The sequence below is a fragment of the Rhinoderma darwinii genome, chromosome 3 (genome assembly GCF_050947455.1).
Source record: "Rhinoderma darwinii isolate aRhiDar2 chromosome 3, aRhiDar2.hap1, whole genome shotgun sequence".
NCBI classification, from domain to species: domain Eukaryota; kingdom Metazoa; phylum Chordata; class Amphibia; order Anura; family Rhinodermatidae; genus Rhinoderma; species Rhinoderma darwinii.
This window is the reverse complement of record NC_134689.1, coordinates 429,243,376-429,264,321: the sequence shown is the minus strand read 5'-3', so window position 1 is coordinate 429,264,321 and position 20,946 is coordinate 429,243,376. Positions and strand designations below refer to the sequence as shown.

The window sequence follows — 20,946 nt, the reverse complement described above, 5'->3', positions numbered from 1 at the left end:
ATGAAGAACAGAGGAATCCTTACAATACACACCTCCGGTTAGGTGCCTGGGCCAACCCAATAACAGTTCCTATCATTTATCCTCTTTGCCTGCTGCTAAACGTCTCCTGCGCTACAATCAACTCCACTTTTGAAAAGTCTGCATGGTGCCACTGAAGTCTATTCCATTTTCGCTCTGCTACTCTGCATTAGCAGACATCACCCAAGTTACGACCTACGATAGCTGGGAACCGGCATCCAGGTACGTTTTTGGGCTTATTGTCAGCGCGGAGCATTACAATATGACTGGCTAAAACTTGGATCTTTCCCTCACAGACTGACAGCACAATTTTTTATACTCGACTACACTTTAAAAAACGCTACACAAACAGATTGAGCATGTGAGAAATGCAGGTATGGAAAACAAGAGGAGAAAAATGAAGGCAAATCAATGTGACACCAAGGAGGAAAGTGAGGAAAAGACCCAATGGACAAAGTGGGGACCAGAGGAATAAAAGCCTTTTGTGATATGTTAGAGCAGAACTTCATTCTGACCTTTGCGATGGGGCCTCATGGTTACTTTTTACACCCTTGACTTTATTCACCCCATTGCCTAGATGCAGAAGTTGGGGGAAAGCCAGTGGACCACAACACACTGCTTGTGACTGCTCTCCCCCAGGCTCACGAGTACCTTACTTTACACGTATGTGAGTATAGTGTGGGAAGGTGGCTGATAGAAGACGTCCTTCTGTTTGGGAAGGGTTAACACTGAAGGATAATAGATCCAACTTGGTTAGTGATGCCAAAAAGGTGGCTCCGGGGTCGCATGCATCCCTTATGTGTCTCATAGGACACCATAACAAAACGTAGTATGGTACCTGCCCCTACTGACAGCTCTGAGAAATGTACCACTTTTCAATAAATGTCCACCGTAAATTCATAACAGATCTTCGTAGGAGTTGAAGCTTCTGTTTTACGACACACGGAAAGCTATATCAATATTGAAGCACCATGCGAGTGGTGTGCCAGTATCTGCCCTGTACGCGTGCAACAGATTCATCAATAGTACGCACGCATCAGATTGGACCTGGCATTGGTTTTGAAACTTTTCCTGAGGACAGTAAATAAATAGGTGTTCAGCACAAATCCAGAGCTTTTTCCTGTACATTAATGTCAGGTACTTCATATACGGTATCTGCTTATTTTTCAATGTATTTACATCAGACAACTGGCGAAAGCTCATGGGTAAATCTACCTAATAATGCCTCTATGGTAAGAACGCCAGTGATTATATCACCAGGTCTGACATGTACTATTCTCCTGACCAGACATGGAGAAATCCTGCTGAATTTTTTTATTTATATATATTTTTATTTAATAAATAGTGATTATAGTAAGATAGTAAGAAGGCAGAATCCACTACACGGCATGGAAAGAACTGCACCACCAACAACCTAGCCAGCGTCCAGCAGATGTAGGCAAACCACTGTTCACAAGGACACAAATGACTGTAAAGATGAATGCTGTTGCTTGCGGGGAAGTTGGAGCTGGTTAAAGAAAAGTTAACTACTACCTTGCACCAGAACTAACAGTAGCAGCAGTTGAAACACTATCTACACCAACGTAATGCAAGAATGAAGATGACCTAGGAACCAGAAGTAGCCTGTTTTATTTCAGGTATAAGAGGATTGGGAGACGGGAGGCTTTTTGGTCTTTCAAATTTGTCCATCATGCAAAGACGCAATTGACATAGAGTATAAATGAGTGCCCACTTGGCCTTGGCTGATCTGATGATTGCACAGCCTGCAGATGGCTACAAACAGGTCATCTAGGAATGGGAAAATACTTGGGTGTACTACATAAACCATTGGGACAAAATATTTGAGTTTTAGCAATTACAAGTTTGCTGCAAAAAGAAATGGACATCAAGAACGACTTTGAAGAACAATTTTCCCCACCTGTAACCCCGTCTTTACTAAACTGGAAAATAAAGACATTAGTTATTAAACACAAATCAATATGACTCTGGTAAATGACATTCTTTCATTCATTTCCTTAGGATATAAGGACCAGATCTGCTCTACTCACTGAGTCTTACACTTATATCATTTTTAAGGAAAGCTTGGCAGATATATCAGAGGACAGCGCTTAAGCCGGATCTGACATAATAATGTAGTTTCCTATTAATTGCAGAATATTATAGGGGCAGATCTGCTGTCCTGCTCCCATCCTCATTGACTTATAGGTGCCATGTATACAGGTAGATACACTGCGGCTGTCAATCAATGGTGAGGGGACAAGAGGAGGGGGGTGGAGGAGGGCTAACCTCTTGAAAGGACTCATAACTATGAGTCCATTGTATTCTATGTTAGTTTCTATTAATAAAAGGGTACAATAATTTTTTTATTTTTAAATTGACATTTTATTTAAATCAGGTGTTTATTATAGCCACATATTTTTTTAAATGTTGGTGTAGTTTTTATTTTCATTTATAATTGTCTATCTACATAAAAACAAATGATTTTGAAATACTACAGTGTTTACAGAGGCCACTGGAGTACACATACAATAAGCTGATATTTCCTGTTCTTTGTAGCTCACTTTTTAGCTTTGCTGTATATACAGGTACAGAATGAGCAGAGTCATCTCATTATCATTAGAGGGTGGGCAAGTTAATGACAGCTTTATTGTATTACTGAAGGTGTAGATGAGGCAGAATAAAAACACCATATACTATACACACAGAAAAGGCTTTGTCTGCATCTCCCATGGTCTCTGGGGAAGAGCTGTACTCCATTACATCCTGGAGAATGTACAAACCTATGACATTCCTCTATCAGTTGTCTTCCATTCATTTCAACAGCTACAGATGTTTTTACCCAAACCTTTGCTTGAATTTCGTTAAGGATTTTTCACGATACAAATTCAATAAAATATCAGGACATGCTAGAAAAAGCCGTGACAGGCTTTAACTCACATCACAACCACTGGGTGGCCACACATAGACACATCCAGCATAGACGTCTCGTGACTGAGTAGAGCAAAATCCCTTTTTTTTTCAAAGATGGTGATCTTGCGCCTCACATCTCCATATCTGTTCTGTATACAATAGTTTTTGGGATATACTTACCCTTAAGGGTTTAAGGAATTGAACAGATAAGTGTTTCCCCTAGAGGAGGGAAGCCCATTGTAAGCGTCTTAATAGTTAAACTTTTTGGATATTTTTTCTGAATAGCCGCATCCCCCATGATCTGAACCAAAAGTTAGATCTTATTTTACTAATAATACTGAGGTTGTGTTCATACTGTTTTGCTTTATATCTTGTTTATATACAGTCTATGTGATATACCAATTGATGTAATTACACAGATGTTCTTAACCATGTGGCTAGTTACACATGGTTAAGAAATCTCTTCATGCTGTACCCTATAACACATGTGTTGTGCCCGCGGACCGTCGGAATGTCCAACTTACCGGCAGCCACAACCGCAGGAAACTTTCTTCATGCCGGCGTCTCCCTCCCCAGAGATACCGGAACACGCAGCTGCAGCTCCCCTCTGTGTCCTGTGCAAAGTTCCCCAGCCAATCCCTTTACTCCCTGGACTTTAAAAAGGGCTCTGCCTGAGTGTTGTTGTGTCTGCCCATGCTAGTTTTTACAAATGGTCTCTTAGTTGTATCCTGTATCCATTGTTCCCATTTCCTGTATCCCGTATCCAATAATTGTATTGGTTCCAGTGCTTTATCTAGTGTTGGAGTCGACAGTGTTATCTGTGCCAAGTGTCATCTGTGGCAAGTTTCATCTGTGCCAAGTGTCTGCTACACCACATGTTGCTATACCATGTGTCTGCTACGCCTAGTCTCTGCCAGGCTGAGTGTTTGCCCAATCATCTATCAAGGTACTCTCTCCCTAGAGACTTTGATTGACTTTTGTTTGGCCAGCTGCTACTCCGCTAGGGCAGAGCGGCCTAGAGGGTCCACATTCACCATAACCGTGACACCATGCAAGAGGGTATAATCTTTTCCAATCAAATTCCCAGGTAGTGATTTTCAAAATATTCACCAATTGGTGGATGTTGCGCTGTGAGAGCCATGCAGAATCAGAGTGGTAGTAAAGCCAGGGGTCATCATAAAGAGAGCAGTCAGAGTGTGACAAAAGGGAGGAGAAGACAAAATCAGAAGATTAGTACATCTTTCCAACACGGGCTAGTTTCTCTAGCTGACTTATTGGTCAAATTTATCATTGACCCCATTTTCGTCTCATCGGGAGCTACACTTCTCATTCATAGTGCAGTGACACGTGCCACACAGTGTAAAATAGCGGTAGTGGAATCACTTGATATTGCATGTAGTGGTATCTCTCAATATAATATCTATTTTCAATTCAGGCCAAGGTATGTGAGTTTGGGGGTCACTCACACATACCGGTTTGCACCAATGGACTTTTAATAACTATTTTAATGCAAATCAATAAAAGTTACTTATTAATTAATTTAGTCTAGACCACATCTTTTCTCTTTTCCCCTCCCTTATATACTTAGCAATATACGGTGGTGTACACCCATGTGGTCCTCCTGACCTATTCTCTCGAGTGAGACAGGTGATCTTCACCAGTTACTAAAATCAGAAGATGGCCTGGGGTCGAAACTATGAGATCGTACCAGTCAACTAATCCGAAGGATCAAGATGAAGAGGAAATAGAGAGTCAATGTTATGGTCGAAGTCAAAGTCAGGGTCAAAGACGGGTTCACTTGCTAGTCAGAATATACCTTAATTCACAGACAAGGGTAACCAGGTGGATCTTCTCGTTTGGGGCTACAGCTACATAGTCATCAGGCAAAATTGGAAAGAAATTCGGGTCATGAAAGTCGCATGCACAAAACATGTTTCCAATTATATAAATGATTTTTCCCTTAGAAAATCTTTAATATTGTGGGAATTATTTTCATGCTTTGACATGTATTTTTCTCAGATGATTGTAAACTTAAATCGATAATTTGTTTATTTAATATCATAATTTAGTAATAGTGGTGGAATATATTCAGGTGTTATTTAAGTAACATACGTTCTATGTTTTTGAATTGCTTTATTTATGGCTTTCCTAATGTCTTTATTTCTCAGACTATATATAATGGGGTTGATGAATGGGGTGAATACAGTGTAGAGCAGGGATAGGATCTTATTGATGCTCAATGTTTCTACTTTTGTTGGAAACACATAAACACTGAACATAGTCCAGTAAAATATGGAGACAACAGTGAGGTGGGAGCTGCAGGTGGAGAAGGCTTTCTGTCTACCTGTATTAGATGGGATCTTTAAGACTGTGAATACAATGTTAGCATAAGATGAAATAATTATTATAGTAGGTATGATAACTGATATTATACTTAAAAAAAAGATTTCTAATCGAAGAATAGAGATGTCGGAACAGGACATTTCTTGGAAGGGAAGAAGATCACAGAAGAAATGGTCAATAATATTTGGCCCACAAAAATGTAGTCTTGATATTGTTAAAATGTCAATCAAAATGATGGAAAACCCGACCAACCAACAGGTGATGGACAATTTCACACAATAGGCAATTGTCATAATAGAGGTGTAACGGAGGGGGTTACAGATGGCCACATATCTGTCATAGGACATCACTGTGAGGATGAAACATTCAAATGCTTCTGAGGTGCTGAAAAAATAAAACTGAGCGATGCAGCCAATAAAAGTGATGGCCCCCCCATTATTTAGTAGAATATGGAGCATGTTAGGGGCAATATCGGTGATTAAGATGATGTCATTGATGGACAGTTGTAAGATGAAGAAGTACATTGGAGTGTGGAGGTTCTTGCTGATGGACACCAGTGTGATGATCAGTAGGTTCCCACATAATGTCCCACCGTAAAACACAAGGAACAGACAGAACATTAGAATTCTTAAACTTTGGCTGCCTTGAAATCCTAAGAGAAAAAACTCAGTGACCGCTGTCAGATTGTTCCCCTGTATATTCAACATAAACATAATGCAAAAATAAGTAAAACCCAAAATGATTCAATATATAATATACTGAAATTCACTGGTTTATATCTTTAGGGATATATATATTTTTAAAGTGCCAGTATCATTGCAATATTTCCAAATTGCAATCTGCCTGTGTCAGATGCACAGCACAGATTGCAAAAAATATATCAACTATCAGGTTCAACTGTTGATGCGCTTTCTTTGCCACTATGGTTTCAGTGATTTATTGGAAAAATTCGGGTGGATACCCATAAGCTCACAGTTTGTGTCAGCCGAACATAACGTTGCTTTATTATACTTGGTTTTATTTTTATTTTTATTTTTGTTTGTTATATTTTGTATATATATTTCGTTTTTGTTATTTTATGTTTTTTATTCCAAGTTGTGCAAAGTTAGTCCGAATATGAGCTTAAATACCCCCAGGGATATCTCCCCGTTGGTATAAATATTCAGCCTGATAGATGCTGTTGGAGTGTGTCCTCCGTCTGTTGCATCTATATTATTATATTGAGACTGGATAGCTGCACTTTGTATGGATATCAGCCTGTGTTGGCTGATGCAGCTATCAGCTGCTAAGTCCTTACAGGGGCTGCTGCTGTTGTGCTGAGTCTGGATAGCTGCACTATCTCGGGATGTGAGTCAGTGTTTATCAGCTACAGAGCCCTTATAAGGGCTGCTTTCTCGTTCCTGTCACTGAACTCACTCTCGTGCTGAGACTCGGTAGCTGCACTGTCTGAGGCTGTAAGCCAGTGTATATCAGCTGGTGCAGCTGCTAGCTTCTGAGTCCCCTTAGGGGCTGCTTCCTCGTTCCAGTCTGTCACTGGACTCACTCTCGTGCTGAGACTCGGTAGCTGCACTGTCTAAAGCTGTTAGTCAATGTTTTTCAGCTAGTGCAGCTGTCAGCTTCTAAGCCCTTATAAGGGCTACTTCCTCCTTCCAATCTGTCACTGAGTTTGCCCTACGCGTTTCCTTGCTATTACTGATGTCTGCCGCAATTCTTCAGGGGCCTGCAGTAGGTAAGTATTATTTGTTTGTTTGATAATTAGCATACAATGGCATAAGGAGACATTCAGTGATGTCTGACGTCGCTTGTGTTTGCTAGCCGCGAGTGATATGGTCAGTACTCCTACTACGTATGGCCAGATATCTCAGAAGGGCTTTCTGGACATATTGACTGTTGTTAGGGCATACTTAAAGGGAATGTGTTGCCAGAAAAACATGTTTTTTTTTTTTTAATTAAACATTTAGTGTGTAGGTGATTAAACATTGTTCAAATTTTTTTTATTTTTTTCACGAGTCAGGAAATATTATAAATTAGATTCTAATTTATAATATTTCCCATTGCTGGTCACTAGATGGAGCTATTCCCAAAATTGCAGCATTGCAAAATTGGGTAAAAAGCCCTCGCTCTAGTGAGCTCTCAGCATCCCCCCCTCCTTTATTCTGGCTAGTGCCGGGATAAACGAGGGGTTTGAACGGTCTAACCTCCTACACTGTGTGTCGCCATTTTTTGAGCTAACACACAGTGTAGTAGGTTTACAAACAGTAGTAAACGTACACAAACACGAACATACATTGAAATCTCTTACCTGCTCCTGCCGCCGCGGCTCCCTCCGGCCCGTCCGCTCCGTCTGCTGCCGCTGGTCCAAGTGCACAAGTCCGGAAGCCGCGACCGGAAGTAGTAATCTTACTGTTCGGCCGCGACTTCCGGTCCACAGGAAAATGGCGCCGGACGGCGCCAATTTCAAATTGGACTGTGTGGGAGCGGCGCATGCGCAGTTCCCACACAGACGGCGTACACAGAAGTGGATGGGACGGGAACCGTTCGCAGTCCCTATGGGACTGTGGCTGCCGTATTCCATGTCTGTATGTGTCGTTAATCGACACATACAGAAATGGAACAAAAAATGGCAGCCCCCATAGGGAAGAAAAAGTGTAAAAATAAGAAAAAGTAAAACACAAACACACAAATAAATACAAAAGTTTTTAATAAAGCACTAACATCTATAACATATTAAAAAAAAAATTGTGATGACACTGTTCCTTTAAGTCAGGGACGTACTGGTGGGGGGTTCCCGAGTGTTGTTTGCCAGAGCGGGTGCCAACATGCCACTTTGCCTTGACCAGGGTACTTAAAGATAGGGCTAAGGCAGCAAACTGAACCCTAACCCCAGGTGAAGGACAGCTTAGATACTGGTCTACATAGGTATCCTCTTACAACTCCATGTATTCTATCAGTCACAGGCTAATATGCTCAAATAGATGTATGCCAGTACTTTATAGTAAAAATAATAATAATAATAATAATAATAATAAATAAATATCCACCGCATTATTTACATTAAAAAAGTTATCAAAGATAAAAATAAAGCATCTTACAGCTATGTAGACCTAAAAATAAAAATAAGTCACTGGACGCAAATAGAAAAATTAAAACAATTACGTTTTTTTTTTCTTCAAATCCAAAATTGACCTGGTCCTCAAAGGGTTAAAGGGCATCTCCAACCAAAAATCAAGACATGTAAGTCTAGTCTAGTTTTGTAAGCCCCCATTGTTGGGTACATGATGTTTAGGAAGGGGGAGGGGGATATGAAGATTCAGAGACAGCTAAAAAATTTCCACAGTGTGAGAAACCCCTCCCATACTTTCATATGGAATCTGCACCACAGCCCCCTAAAGAAGTGACCTTGATGTTATACTCGGCCCAGACCTTCCCATGTGTTAGTTTCTTGGACTTGAGTGACTAAAAGTCGAGGTAACATCCACTCTTGAAGGAGTTCTCACGTAGCTTTTAAAATTTTAGGCTCTTTTCATATTTGCGTTCAATTCTCTATCACAAATTCCATCCGCATTGACAAGAAGAACACCAGTGTTACATTTTCTGTCAAAATGACAGACATCACCATGGAACCCAATGGACAATATTAAGTCAATGGCCACTAGTAACTGTGATGCTATGGATTCAGCACTGCTTCATAGTTTCTGTTGCATAAGGCTTGTTTAATATAAGTGTGAACTACCTGAGACAATTATTTTTTTTCTCTACTTACATCCGGCATTTCCATGTTCTTATATAAATATTTATCTGTTGATCAAAATCAATATACTTTACAGAATGAATTTCAACCCTGTTCTCAGGAAAGTTCTAGAAAGCATATGATCAAAATGATTCCTCCAAATACGAGACATTATTAATTCCTACAACATAAGTCATACAGTGGCTACCAGTATTTATACACAACATGAAGACGAGGGACGGTGCCTAGTACCTCTATGGAGATTATTCTGTCGCTTGCTCCCTCATCTCCTGGGCTTTGGTCCATTTGAGGAATAGTTATATGACATTATTGATGGTAATTGATGATTTATTCCCAAGATCACAGAAGTAAATGTCTGGCAGTGGAAGCCTGACTCGTGTTATTTTCAGCTTTAATATGAATATTCTGAAGAATTTATCTAGACATATCAAATTTGTTTTCAGATGGATCTGTGAAAAAACACAGTGAAATCGATACTGCACTTATTTTTCATTCATCGATGGTGTTTCACAAAAAACCGGTCATTTCAAAAATCCATATCCAAACAGCTCTTGCATGCATGCCTAACACCCATTCCTAAGCCCTGTTATGGGATACACTCACATAAGTATTTTTAACCCTCACAGGAGAATAGGGGGGGGACTGACTCACATTCTGGGTGTTATATGTGCCCAGGGGCTTGACTTTAAGGACAGAAGATTGACACCCGTCTCAACCATGGCCCTACCTTTTCCCTCAAATAAAGACTCAACTACCATTATGGTGTAAGGCCATAGCAGCCATATTTATTAACAAATATCATCATAAATAACTTTTTCATAAATAACTTCACATAAAATACAATATAAAATGACAGGTAATCAACAAAAAACATCCTAGAAGATATTACCCTGTTCTATCCCCCATTTTTGGGGGAAAACTTAGAGGCAGTCTCCATTTTTTAACCCCTACTCTCCAAGTAAGGTAAAAACACCTTACCCATAGCCGTCCACACCTGGCCTAAGGGCACCGGATACAACTTATCCAACTATTCCTGGGAGGCTCCTTCCCCCCATGACTCCATTTGTTGTATTACACCTTAAATTCAGATGCACGGCCCTGAACATAAAATTTTGGCCTCCAAGGGCCCCTTCTCCCCGCCACAGATGGACAACAGTGACGCCTTACTGGAGGCCGTCCCGCCAAACCCTCAGGGCTAATTCTAAGCCATCCTGCAGCCCCAGACACCACATGTATATGTCAACCAGGCTAAGGTGAACCCTATCGCTGCTTCAAAATCCTGGGGACAGTGTCTCCAGATCCTTGTGTCGCACCGCAAAAGCCCCGTTACGGCGGACAAAAGTGACACCTCTTTGTTAATTTTAGCCCTAGCCCTGTTCAACCCCTCAATCCTCCGAGCATTCCGCCACACCTGTCTGGCCACGATATCCAACCAGATCACAATCAAATTAGGAAAAGACGACCAGAGCCTTAACAGGTCTAGTTTGATATACTGCCCAATCTCTCTAGAGGTGCGGAATCCCAAGTCGTTACCTCCGACGTGTAACAACAAAATATCCGGCGGCCTATCCATACCTGCATAGAACTGGACCTCCGATAACACCCTATTCCAAAGCATACCCCACAGCCCTAACCAGCGAACATGCATATCTGACTTGTTAAAGCCCAATTGCCGACCATCAGGTCGAACATCGGCTCGCAGTGCACCCCAGTACATGTTTGAATGGCCAACAAGCCATGCCAGACACGCCGCCGCTCCTGAAAAAAGAAATAATAACATAGCAGACAAAACACCACTACAACACTCCCAGCATCTTCAAGCAAAATTCTTAAGCACTATAACAGGACGGACATACCCCTTGAACCTTGCAGATTCCCATCGCCCAATCTTCTTAATCACTGCATCCCCTAGACCACACCGAGATGCTTCTGTAGCTGCCCCAATCCGGAATGAATGCAAACAGATCTCCCTAGCATCCAAACCCAGGGCCACCAAACACTTCCGGAAAACCGCAATGAACTGAAACCTAGATAAGGACTTGCCATTCATGTGTATTAACCCCTTCCCGCCATTGGACGTATATGTACGTCCTGGAAAGCATTGACTTCCCACAAAATTCCGTACAATGTTTGGCACCGGCTCAGAAGCTGAGTCGGTGCCATCATCACCGGATCTCAGCTGTATCTTACAGCTGACATCCGACTGTAACGGCGGGGACCGAACTAGTTAACCCCTTCCCGCCCTAGCCACTTTTGACCTTCCTGACAGAGCCTCATTTTTCAAATCTGACATGTTCACTTTATGTGGTAATAACTCCGGAATGCTTTCACCTATCCAAGCGATTCTGAGATTGTTTTCTCGTGACACATTGCACTTTAAGTTACTAGCAAAATTTGCTCGATATGTTCAGTATTTAGTTGTGAAAAACACCGAAAATTAGCGAAAAATTGCAAAAATTAGCATTTTTCTCAATTTAAATGTATCTGCTTGTAAGACAGGCAGTTATACCACACAAAATTGTTGCTAATTAACATCACCCATATGTCTACTTTAGATTGGTATCGTCTTTTGAACATCCTTTTATTTTTCTATGACATCACAAGGCTTACAACTTTAGCAGCAATTTCTCACATTTTCAAGAAAATTTCAAAAGGCCATTTTTACAGGGGCCAGTTCAGTTGTGAAGTGGCTTTGAGGGCCTTATATATTAGAAACCCCCAAAAAGTCACCCCATTTTAAAAACGTCACCCCTCAAAGTATTCAAAACAGCATTTAGAAAATGTCTTAACCCTTTACACATTTCACAGGAATTAAAGCAAAGTAGAGGTGAAATTTACAAATGTCATATTTTTTTGCAGAAATAAATTTTTAATACTATTTTTTTTTATAACACAGAAGGTTTTAGCAGAGAAATGCAACTCAATATTTGTTGCCCAGTTTCTGCAGTTTTAGGAAATATACCACATGTGGTCGAAGCGTGCTACTGGAATGAAGCACCGGCCTCAGAAACAAAGGAACACCTAGTGGATTTTGGGGCCTTATTTTGTTAGAAGGGCTCTTGCAGTGACAAAACAGTAAAAATCCCCCAAAAGTGACCCCATCTGGGAAACTAGACACCTCAAGGAAATTATCTAGGGGTGTAGTGAGCATTTTGACCGCACAGATTTTTTACAGAAATTATTGGAAGTAGGCTGTGAAAATTATAATATAATTTTTTTCAAAGAAAATGTAGGTTTAGCTATTTTTTTCTCATTTCCACAAGGACTGAAGGAGAAAAAGCAAAATAAAAATAAAAAAAGTAAAATTTGTAAAGCAATTTCTCCCGAGTAAAACAATACCCCACATGTGGTAATAAATGGATATTTGGACACACGGCAGGGCTTAGAAGGGAAAGAGCGCCATTTGGCTTTTGGAGCTCAAATTTAGCAGGAATGGTTTGAGAGGCCATGTCACATTTACAAAGCCCCTGAGGGGACAAAACAGTGGAAACCCCCAACAAGTGACCCCATTTCGGAAACAACACCCATTGAGGAAATTATCTAGGGGTATAGTGAGCGTTTTGACCCCACAGGTTTTTTGGATAAATTATTGGAAGTAGGCTGTGAAAATGATAATCTAAATTTTTTCAAAGAAAATGTAGGTTTAGCTAATTTTTTCTCATTTCCACAAGGACTGAAGGAGAAAAAGCACTGTAAAATTTTTAAAGCAATTTCTCCCGAGTAAAACAATACCCCACATGTGGTAATAAATGGATATTTGGACACACGGCAGGGCTTAGAAGGGAAAGAGCGCCATTTGGCTTTTGGAGCTCAAATTTAGCAGGAATGGTTTGAGAGGCCATGTCACATTTACAAAGCCCCTGAGGGGACAAAACAGTGGAAACCCACCACAAGTGACCCCATTTCGGAAACAACACCCATTGAGGAAATTATCTAGGGGTATAGTGAGCGTTTTGACCCCACAGGTTTTTTTGGATAAATTATTGGAAGTAGGCTGTGAAAATGATAATCTAAATTTTTTCAAAGAAAATGTATGTTTAGCTAATTTTTTCTCATTTCCACAAGGACTGAAGGAGAAAAAGCATCGTAAAATTTGTAAAGCAATTTCTCCCGAGTAAAACAATACCCCACATGTGGTAATAAATGGATATTTGGACACACAGCAGGGCTTAGAAGGGATGGAGTGCCATTTGGCTTTTGGAGATCACATTTAGCAGGAATGGTTTGCGGAGGCCATGTCACATTTACGAAGCCCCTGAGGGGACAAAACAGTGGAAAACCCCCACAAGTGACCCCATTTTGGAGACTACACCCCTCAAGGATTTTTTCATGTGGTGTAGTGAGCAGTTTGACCCCACAGGTGTGTCATACACTGGGCAGTAAAATAATAAAATTTAGATTTTTTTCAAAGAAAATGTTGCTTTAGCCCCAAATTCATAATTTTCACAAGGGGTTAAAGGAGAAACAGCACCCACAGTTTGTTACGCAATTTCTCCTGAATACGTCAATACCCCATTTGTGGAGATAAACTTCTGTTTGAGCACGTGGTGGGGCTCTGAATGTAAACAGCACCATGCAACATTTGAGGCCTACTACGATGGCATTTACTGCCCTGTGTCATGAAAACAGAGGATCTGGGGTGTCAAAACATTAGAAACCCAGAAAAGTGACCCCATTTAGGAAACTAAACCCCTCAAAGAATTCATCTAGCGATATAGTGAGAAGATTTAGATTGTAATGTAACACCTTTCAAGGTATTCATCTAGGGGTATAGTGAGAATTTTTAATTTGTGAAGTGACAACCCTCTAGGTATTCATCTAGGGGTATAGTGAGAATTTTTAAATTGTGAAGTGACAACCCTCTAGTTATTCAACTAGGGGTATAATAATAAATACTTTAATTTTACTAAATAAGGAGGACAACCTGGAAACCCCACAATGGAGGGAGAGGGAATGGCAGGTCCCACTACCAACCTACCCACCATTCCATAAAATCCAGCCCAAAAAATAAATCAAAGGCCTCAGCAAAAAAAAATTTGCTGAGACAACCAATCTCATCTGGATTTATTCCTCTCACCCAGATTTGCAACCTGGATGAGACAGACACTCCCTCGGGTCCTTGGTATAGTGAGAATATTTAGTTTTGTTTTAGGTGGTTTTTTACAAATTTTAAATGATCAAATTTTAAATGGGGCTGGTCAGTAAAAAAATTAATAATTGGTCATGGCCAGTATGGGAGACAGAAAAGGTGAATAAAGAATAAATAAATTAAAAATCCAAGGAGGTATGATAAATTTTGAAACATTGTTTCATGCACAGGCCGGGATTTGTGGGACACGTCTCACAATGGTATGTGGTGTCCTTACGAATGCCTCGCTTGGCGCACACACGGCATTTTTTTTGGGGCTTCTCTTTTTTTTCAGTGGGGGGGATTTCTGTGGGGAAATGCTGGCCGGGAATTATCCTACTGACGGAAGAGCCAGATGAACTGCCCTCTCCTTCCTGGTTACCAAATATCAGGGACTTTATGACCTTTTCCTGAAATTGCAGGAACGTATCTCCACTGCTGGCATATCTGTAGAGGACAAAGGCGTTGTATAAAGCCATCTGTGTAAGATGCACAGACAGCTTCTTATACCATACTCTGGTCTTTCGCATGGCGCTGTATGGTTTTATAACCTGGTCGGACAGGTCAACGCCACCCATATACTTGTTGTACTCCTGTACACAATATGGTTTTGGGACTTGGGAAGTGGATCCACGTACAGGGACTAGGCTGCCTCTGCTGTCGTGTATGCTGGTCAGTATAAGGACGTCCCTTTTATCCTTATACTTTAGGAGGAGCAGATCGTCGCAGCAGAAAGCTTTGCTCTCTCCTAATTTTAGGATCTGACCCAGCAATGTTTTGGGGAGGCCCTTCTTATTTTTGCGGATTGTTCCGCACGCCAAGGTGGATCTGGACGAGAGAACTTTTACTAACGGGACACTGTTATAAAAGTTGTCCAGATAAAGATGATAGCCTTTCCCAAGTAAAGGATGGATAAGATCCCATACGATCTTTCCACTAATTCCAAGGAAAGGGGAGCATTCTGGGGGATCTATATGGGAGTCTTTTCTCTCATAGACCCTAAAGGAGTAGGTGTAACCGGTGGCACTTTCGCACAGCTTGTAGAGCTTTATGCCGTACCGGGCTCTTTTATTGGGTAGATACTGCCTGAAGTGCAGTCTACCCTTGAAGCTGACTAGGGATTCATCCACCGAAATATTTTGCTGGGGGGTATAAACGTGGGAAAAATTTTGGGAGTAGTGGGCAATCAATGGTCGTATTTTATATAGCCTATCAAAATTTGGGTCCTGTGGGGGTGGGCACTGGCTATTATCATTGTAATGAAGGAATTTCAGGATGGCTTCGAAGCGCTTCCTTGTCATTACTGTGCGGTAAATGGGGGTGTTATATAAAATATCAAGGGACCAATAGTCTCTAATCCTAGGCTTTTTTATTAGACCAAAACTTAAAAATATGCCCCAAAACTTCCGCAATTCCACTAGGTTTGTGGGGGTCCAATTTTGGCTTCTCCCATAATAAGAGTCAGGGTTCTGGGCGATAAATTGTTCCGCATAGATGTTGGTCTGCTGGACCATTAACGCTAAAAGGGAGTCTGAAAAAAAAAGTTTAAAATAATCAATGGGGCTGAAACCCGTAATTTCAATTTGAATGCCTGAGCGGGCTGTAAACTCAGGCACCTGGGGGGTATAATTCTCTGCAGCTTCCCAGGTCAGCTCAGGCAGAGCAGGACCTACGGCTCTTCTGCGCCGACTGGGCGGTGCAGATTCAGAGTCACTGGATGCAGAGGAAGATGGAAGCACGAACTGCTCTTCACCTTCACTCGCGCTGTCCGTGTCGGAACACACCATTTCATATGCTTCCTCGGCTGAAAAGACTCTTTTGGCCATACTGATAAACTTTTGCTACCTAACTAACGAAAAACAGGTTAGTGGGCACAAAAGGGCAGAAAAGGGGCAGATCGCTGTTTTTTTTTTACTTACACACTGTATGTCTTCCTGTCTCCGTCTCTCACAAGCTCTCTGACAGGAATGAGCTTGTCAGAGACGGAGATGCCGGCAAACCACTGCTCCTGCGCTGTGATTGGCATGTCAGTACTGACTGGCCAATCACAGCTCGTGCCGGCACGGGACCACTCTGATTGGTCCTGTGCCCGCGAGTCCTGCTCGGCAACTGTCTATAACAGTTGCGATCGGGACTCTGTCACCATGTCTGTTGACATGGTGACAGTTTGAAGCTTGGGCATGCACAGCTTCCCCATGGCTCCTCTATCCCCCCACGGGTGCAATAGGCAGGCACACGCCGCTCATACGCGGAGCTGGCACACCGCCGCTGACATGCATCATTCGCGGACCGGAAGTGCTTGTCAGGCGGGTGGACTACGGCACTCGCCGCGGGCGTTGTGGAGCTCGTACACTGCTGCCCCCGGTCTGGCACAGCTTCCCCATGGCTCCTCTATCCCCCCACGGGTGCAATAGGCAGGCACACGCCGCTCACACTGACAGTCTCCCCCCTGGAACTCTGGCCCGGCCTCTGCTCGCAGACATACACCGCTAAGGTGTCTGCCGGAGCTGCCGACGCGCATGCGCAGTAAGCCCACTACCATCGGCGGACAGTGACAGTCTCCCCCCTGGAACTGTGGCCCGGCCTCTGCTCGCAGACATACACCGCTAAGGTGTCTGCCGGAGCTGCCGACGCGCATGCGCAGTGGGTCAACTACGCCGCTCTGGAGCTGCCTGACAGCCCCGCTGACACGCCACCTCTTAGCCGACCGGAAGTACACGGCGGGCGGCTTGGGACATCGCGGGACTACCCGCCGCCGCTGTGGAGCTCATACACTGTAGCCCCCCGGGTAATGCACAGCTTGCACAAGGCTCCTCTACCCCGGGCTGCAATGGCCAGCACACGCCCGCACATACACTCTGGAGCTGCCTGACAGCCCCGGTCACACGCATCCTCTTAGCCGACCGGAGGTACACGGCAGGCGGCTTGGGACATCGCAGGACTACCCGCCGCCGCTGTGGAGCTCATACATTGTAGCCCCCCGGGTAATGCACAGCTTGCACAAGGCTCCTCTACCCCGGGCTGCAATGGCCAGCACACGCCCGCACATGCACTCTGGAGCTGCCTGACAGCCCCGGTCACACGCATCCTCTTAGCCGACCGAAAGTACATGGCAGGCGGCTTGGGACATTGCGGGACTACCCGCCGCCGCTGTGGAGCTCATACACTGTAGCCCCCCGGGTAATGCACAGCTTGCACAAGGCTCCTCTACCCCGGGCTGCAATGGCCAGCACACGCCCGCACATACACTCTGGAGCTGCCTGACAGCCTCGGGCACACGCATCCTCTTAGCCGACCGGAAGTACATGGCAGGCGGCTTGGGACATCGCGGGACTACCCACCGCCGCTGTGGAGCTCATACACTGTAGCCCCCCGGGTAATGCACAGCTTGCACACGTCTCCTCTACCCCGGGCTGCAATGGCCAGCACACGCCCGCACATGCACTCTGGAGCTGCCTGACAGCCCCGGTCACACGCATCCTCTTAGCCGACCGGAAGTACATGGCAGGCGGCTTGGGACATAGCGGGACTACCCGCCGCCGCTGTGGAGCTCATACACTGTAGCCCCCCGGGTAATGCACAGCTTGCACAAGGCTCCTCTACCCCGGGCTGCAATGGCCAGCACACGCCCGCACATACACTCTGGAGCTGCCTGACAGCCCCGGGCACACGTATCCTCTTAGCCGACCGGAAGTACATGACAGGCGGCATGGGACATAGCGGGACCTCCCGCCGCCGCTGTGGAGCTCATACACTGTTGCCCCCGGGCACGCACAGCTTGCACACGGCTCCTCTACCCCGGGCTGCAATGGGCAGCACACGCCGCTCATACACTCTGGAGCTGGCTAACAGCAACTGCTGCTGCTGCTGCTTCTGCTGCTGCATAATGATGATGACGATCATGATGATAATGCGCAAAGGGTTATCTACCGGCGGACAGTGACACTCTCGCCCTGGAACTCTGCCCCGGCCTCTGCTGCCTGTCATACACCGCTCTCAGCTGCAGCTGCTCACGCACAGAGGCAGAGTACCAGCGGAAAGTGCCATCATCGCCCTGGAACTCTACCCCGGCCTCTGCTGCCGTCATACACCGCTCCCGTTACCAGCAGATGCTGCTGCTGATCTATGATGATGGTTGATGATGCGCAAAGGGTAATCTACCAGCGGACAGTGCCACTATCGCCCTGGAACTCTACCCCGGCCTCTGCTGCCATACACCGCTCTAAAGCTGTAGCTGCTCACTCACCGAGTCAAAGTCCCAGCGGACAGTGCCACTCTCGCCCTGGAACTCTACCCCGGCGTCTGCTGCCGTCATACACCGCTACCGTTACCAGCAGATGCTGCTGATCTATGATGATGATTGATGATGCGCAAAGGGTGATCTACCAGCGGACAGTGCCAATATCGCCCTGGAACTCTACCCCGGACTCTGCTGCCGTCATACACCGCTCTAAAGCTGCAGCTGCTCACTCACAGAGTCAAAGTCCGAGCAGACAGTGCCACTATCGCCCTGGAACTCTATCCCGGCCTCTGCTGCCGTCATACACCGCTCCCATTACCAGCAGATGCTGCTGCTGATCTAGGATGATGAGCAAAGGGTTATCTACCAGCGGACAGTGCCACTATCACCTTGGAACTCTATCCCGGCCTCTGCTGCCGTCATACACCGCTCCCGTTACCAGCAGATTCTGCTGCTGATCTATGATGATGGTTGATGATGCGCAAAGGGTTATCTACCAACGGACAGTGCCACTATCGCCCTGGAACTCTACCCCGGCCTCTGCTGCCGTCATACACCGCTGCCGTTACCATCAGATGCTGCTGATCTATGATGATGATTGATGATGCGCAAAGGGTGATCTACCAGCGGACAGTGCCACTATCGCCCTGGAACTCTACCCCGGACTCTGCTGCCGTCATACACCGCTCTAAAGCTGCAGCTGCTCACTCACAGAGTCAAAGTCCCAGCAGACAGTGCCACTCTCGCCCTGGAACTCTACCCCGGCCTCTGCTCTAAAGCTGCAGCTGCTCACGCACAGAGTCAAAGTCCCAACGGGTAGTCACACTCTCGCCCTGGAACTCTATCCCGGCCTCTGCTGCCGTCATACACCGCTCTCAGTCAGCCCCTGCCTTCCCCCCACCGGACCTTCCCGCAATCTCCCTGGAACTCCAGGAGGGCATAGGGACGCAGGTTGCTCCCGCTGCCCCCCCCACCGGACCCTACAGCAATCACGCTGGAACTCTGGCCCGGCATGGGGACGCAGGTTGCTCCCGCTGCCCCCCCCCCACCGGGACCTTCCAGCAATCACCCTGGAACTCTGGCCGGGCATGGGGATGCAGGTTGCTCCCGCTGCCCCCCTTCCACCCCACCGGACCCTACAGCAATCACCCTGGAACTCTGGCTGGGCATGGAGATGCAGGTTGCTCCCGCTGCCCCCCCCCCCCACCGGGACCTACCAGCAATCACCCTGGAACTCTGGCTGGGCATGGGGATGCAGGTTGCTCCCGCTGCCCCCCCACTTGACCTACCAGCAATCACCCTGGAACTTTGGCTGGGCATGGGGATGCAGGTTGCTCCCGCTGCCCCCCCACCGGGACCTACCAGCAATCACCCTGGAACTCTGGCCGGGCATGGAGATGCAGGTTGCTCCCGCTGTCCCCCTTCCACCCCACCGGACCCTACAGCAATCACCCTGGAACTCTGGCTGGGCATGGAGATGCAGGTTGCTCCCGCTGCCCCCCACTGGGTCCTTCCAGCAATCACCCAGGAACTCTGGCTGGGCATGGGGATGCAAGTTGCTCCCGCTGCCCCCCCCACCCCACTGGACCCTACAGCAATCACCCTGGAACTCTGGCTGGGCATGGGGATGCAGGTTGCTCCCGCTGCCCCCCCCACCGGTACCTTCCAGCAATCACCCTGGAACTCTGGCTGGGCATGGGGATGCAGGTTGCTCCCGCTTCCCACCTCCCACCGGGACCTACCAGCAATCACCCTGGAACTCTGGCTGGGCATGGGGATGCAGGTTGCTCCCGCTGCCCCCCCACCGGGACCTACCAGCAATCACCCTGGAACTCTGGCTGGGAATGGGGATGCAGGTTGCTCCCGCTTCCCCCCCCCCCCCGGGACCTACCAGCAATCACCCTGGGACTCTGGCTGGGCATGGGGATGCAGGTTGCTCCCGCTGCCCCCCCCCACCGGTACCTTCCAGCAATCACCCTGGAACTCTGGCTGGGCATGGGGATGCAGGTTGCACCCGCTCCCCCCCCCCCCACCGGGACCTACCAGCAATCACCCTGGAACTCTGGCTGGGCATGGGGATGCAGGTTTCTCCCGCTGCCCCCCCACCGGGACCTACCAGCAATAACCCTGAAACTATGGCTGGGCATGGAGATGCAGGTTGCTCCCGCTGCCCCCCACCGGACCCTACAGCAATCACCCTGGAACTCTGGCTGGGCATGGGGATGCAGGTTGCTCCCGCTGCCCCCCCACCGGGACCTACCAGCAATAACCCTGAAACTATGGCTGGGCATGGAGATGCAGGTTGCTCCCGCTGCCCCCCACCGGACCCTACAGCAATCACCCTGGAACTCTGGCTGGGCATGGGGATGCAGGTTGCTCCCGCTGCCCCCCCCCACCGGTACCTTCCAGCAATCACCCTGGAACTCTGGCTGGGCATGGGGATGCAGGTTGCTCCCGCTGCCCCCCCACCGGGACCTACCAGCAATAACACTGAAACTATGGCTGGGCATGGAGATGCAGGTTGCTCCCGCTGCCCCCCACCGGACCCTACAGCAA

The 20,946-nt window shown here is 46.1% G+C and overlaps 1 protein-coding gene across 1 annotated transcript; it reads right to left on the bottom strand.

Moving 5' to 3' along the window:
* Positions 1-1,903: 1,903 nt before the first annotated feature.
* Positions 1,904-18,237, bottom strand: LOC142750762 (olfactory receptor 5G9-like). Its single transcript, XM_075859739.1, has 5 exons — positions 18,081-18,237; positions 10,598-10,780; positions 9,035-9,069; positions 5,041-5,963; positions 1,904-1,958 (listed from the first exon to the last, which is right to left on the bottom strand). The coding sequence occupies exons 1-5, from the start codon at positions 18,235-18,237 to the stop codon at positions 1,904-1,906; spliced, it is 1,353 nt and encodes a 450-aa protein (XP_075715854.1).
* Between the last annotated feature and the right edge of the window lie 2,709 nt (positions 18,238-20,946).

Excerpts from the sequence above, each read along its gene's own strand:
- LOC142750762 (XM_075859739.1), bottom strand. The coding sequence starts at position 18,237 with ATGACGGCAGCAGAGGCCGGGGTAGAGTTCCAGGGCGATGATGGCACT. Across the intron at positions 5,964-9,034 it reads AGAACATGGAAATGCCGGAT|GGGAACAATCTGACAGCGGT; the intron begins GTAAGTAGAGAA and ends TTGAATATACAG. Across the intron at positions 1,959-5,040 it reads GCAATTCAAAAACATAGAAC|TTTAGTAAAGACGGGGTTAC; the intron begins GTATGTTACTTA and ends TTTATTTTCCAG.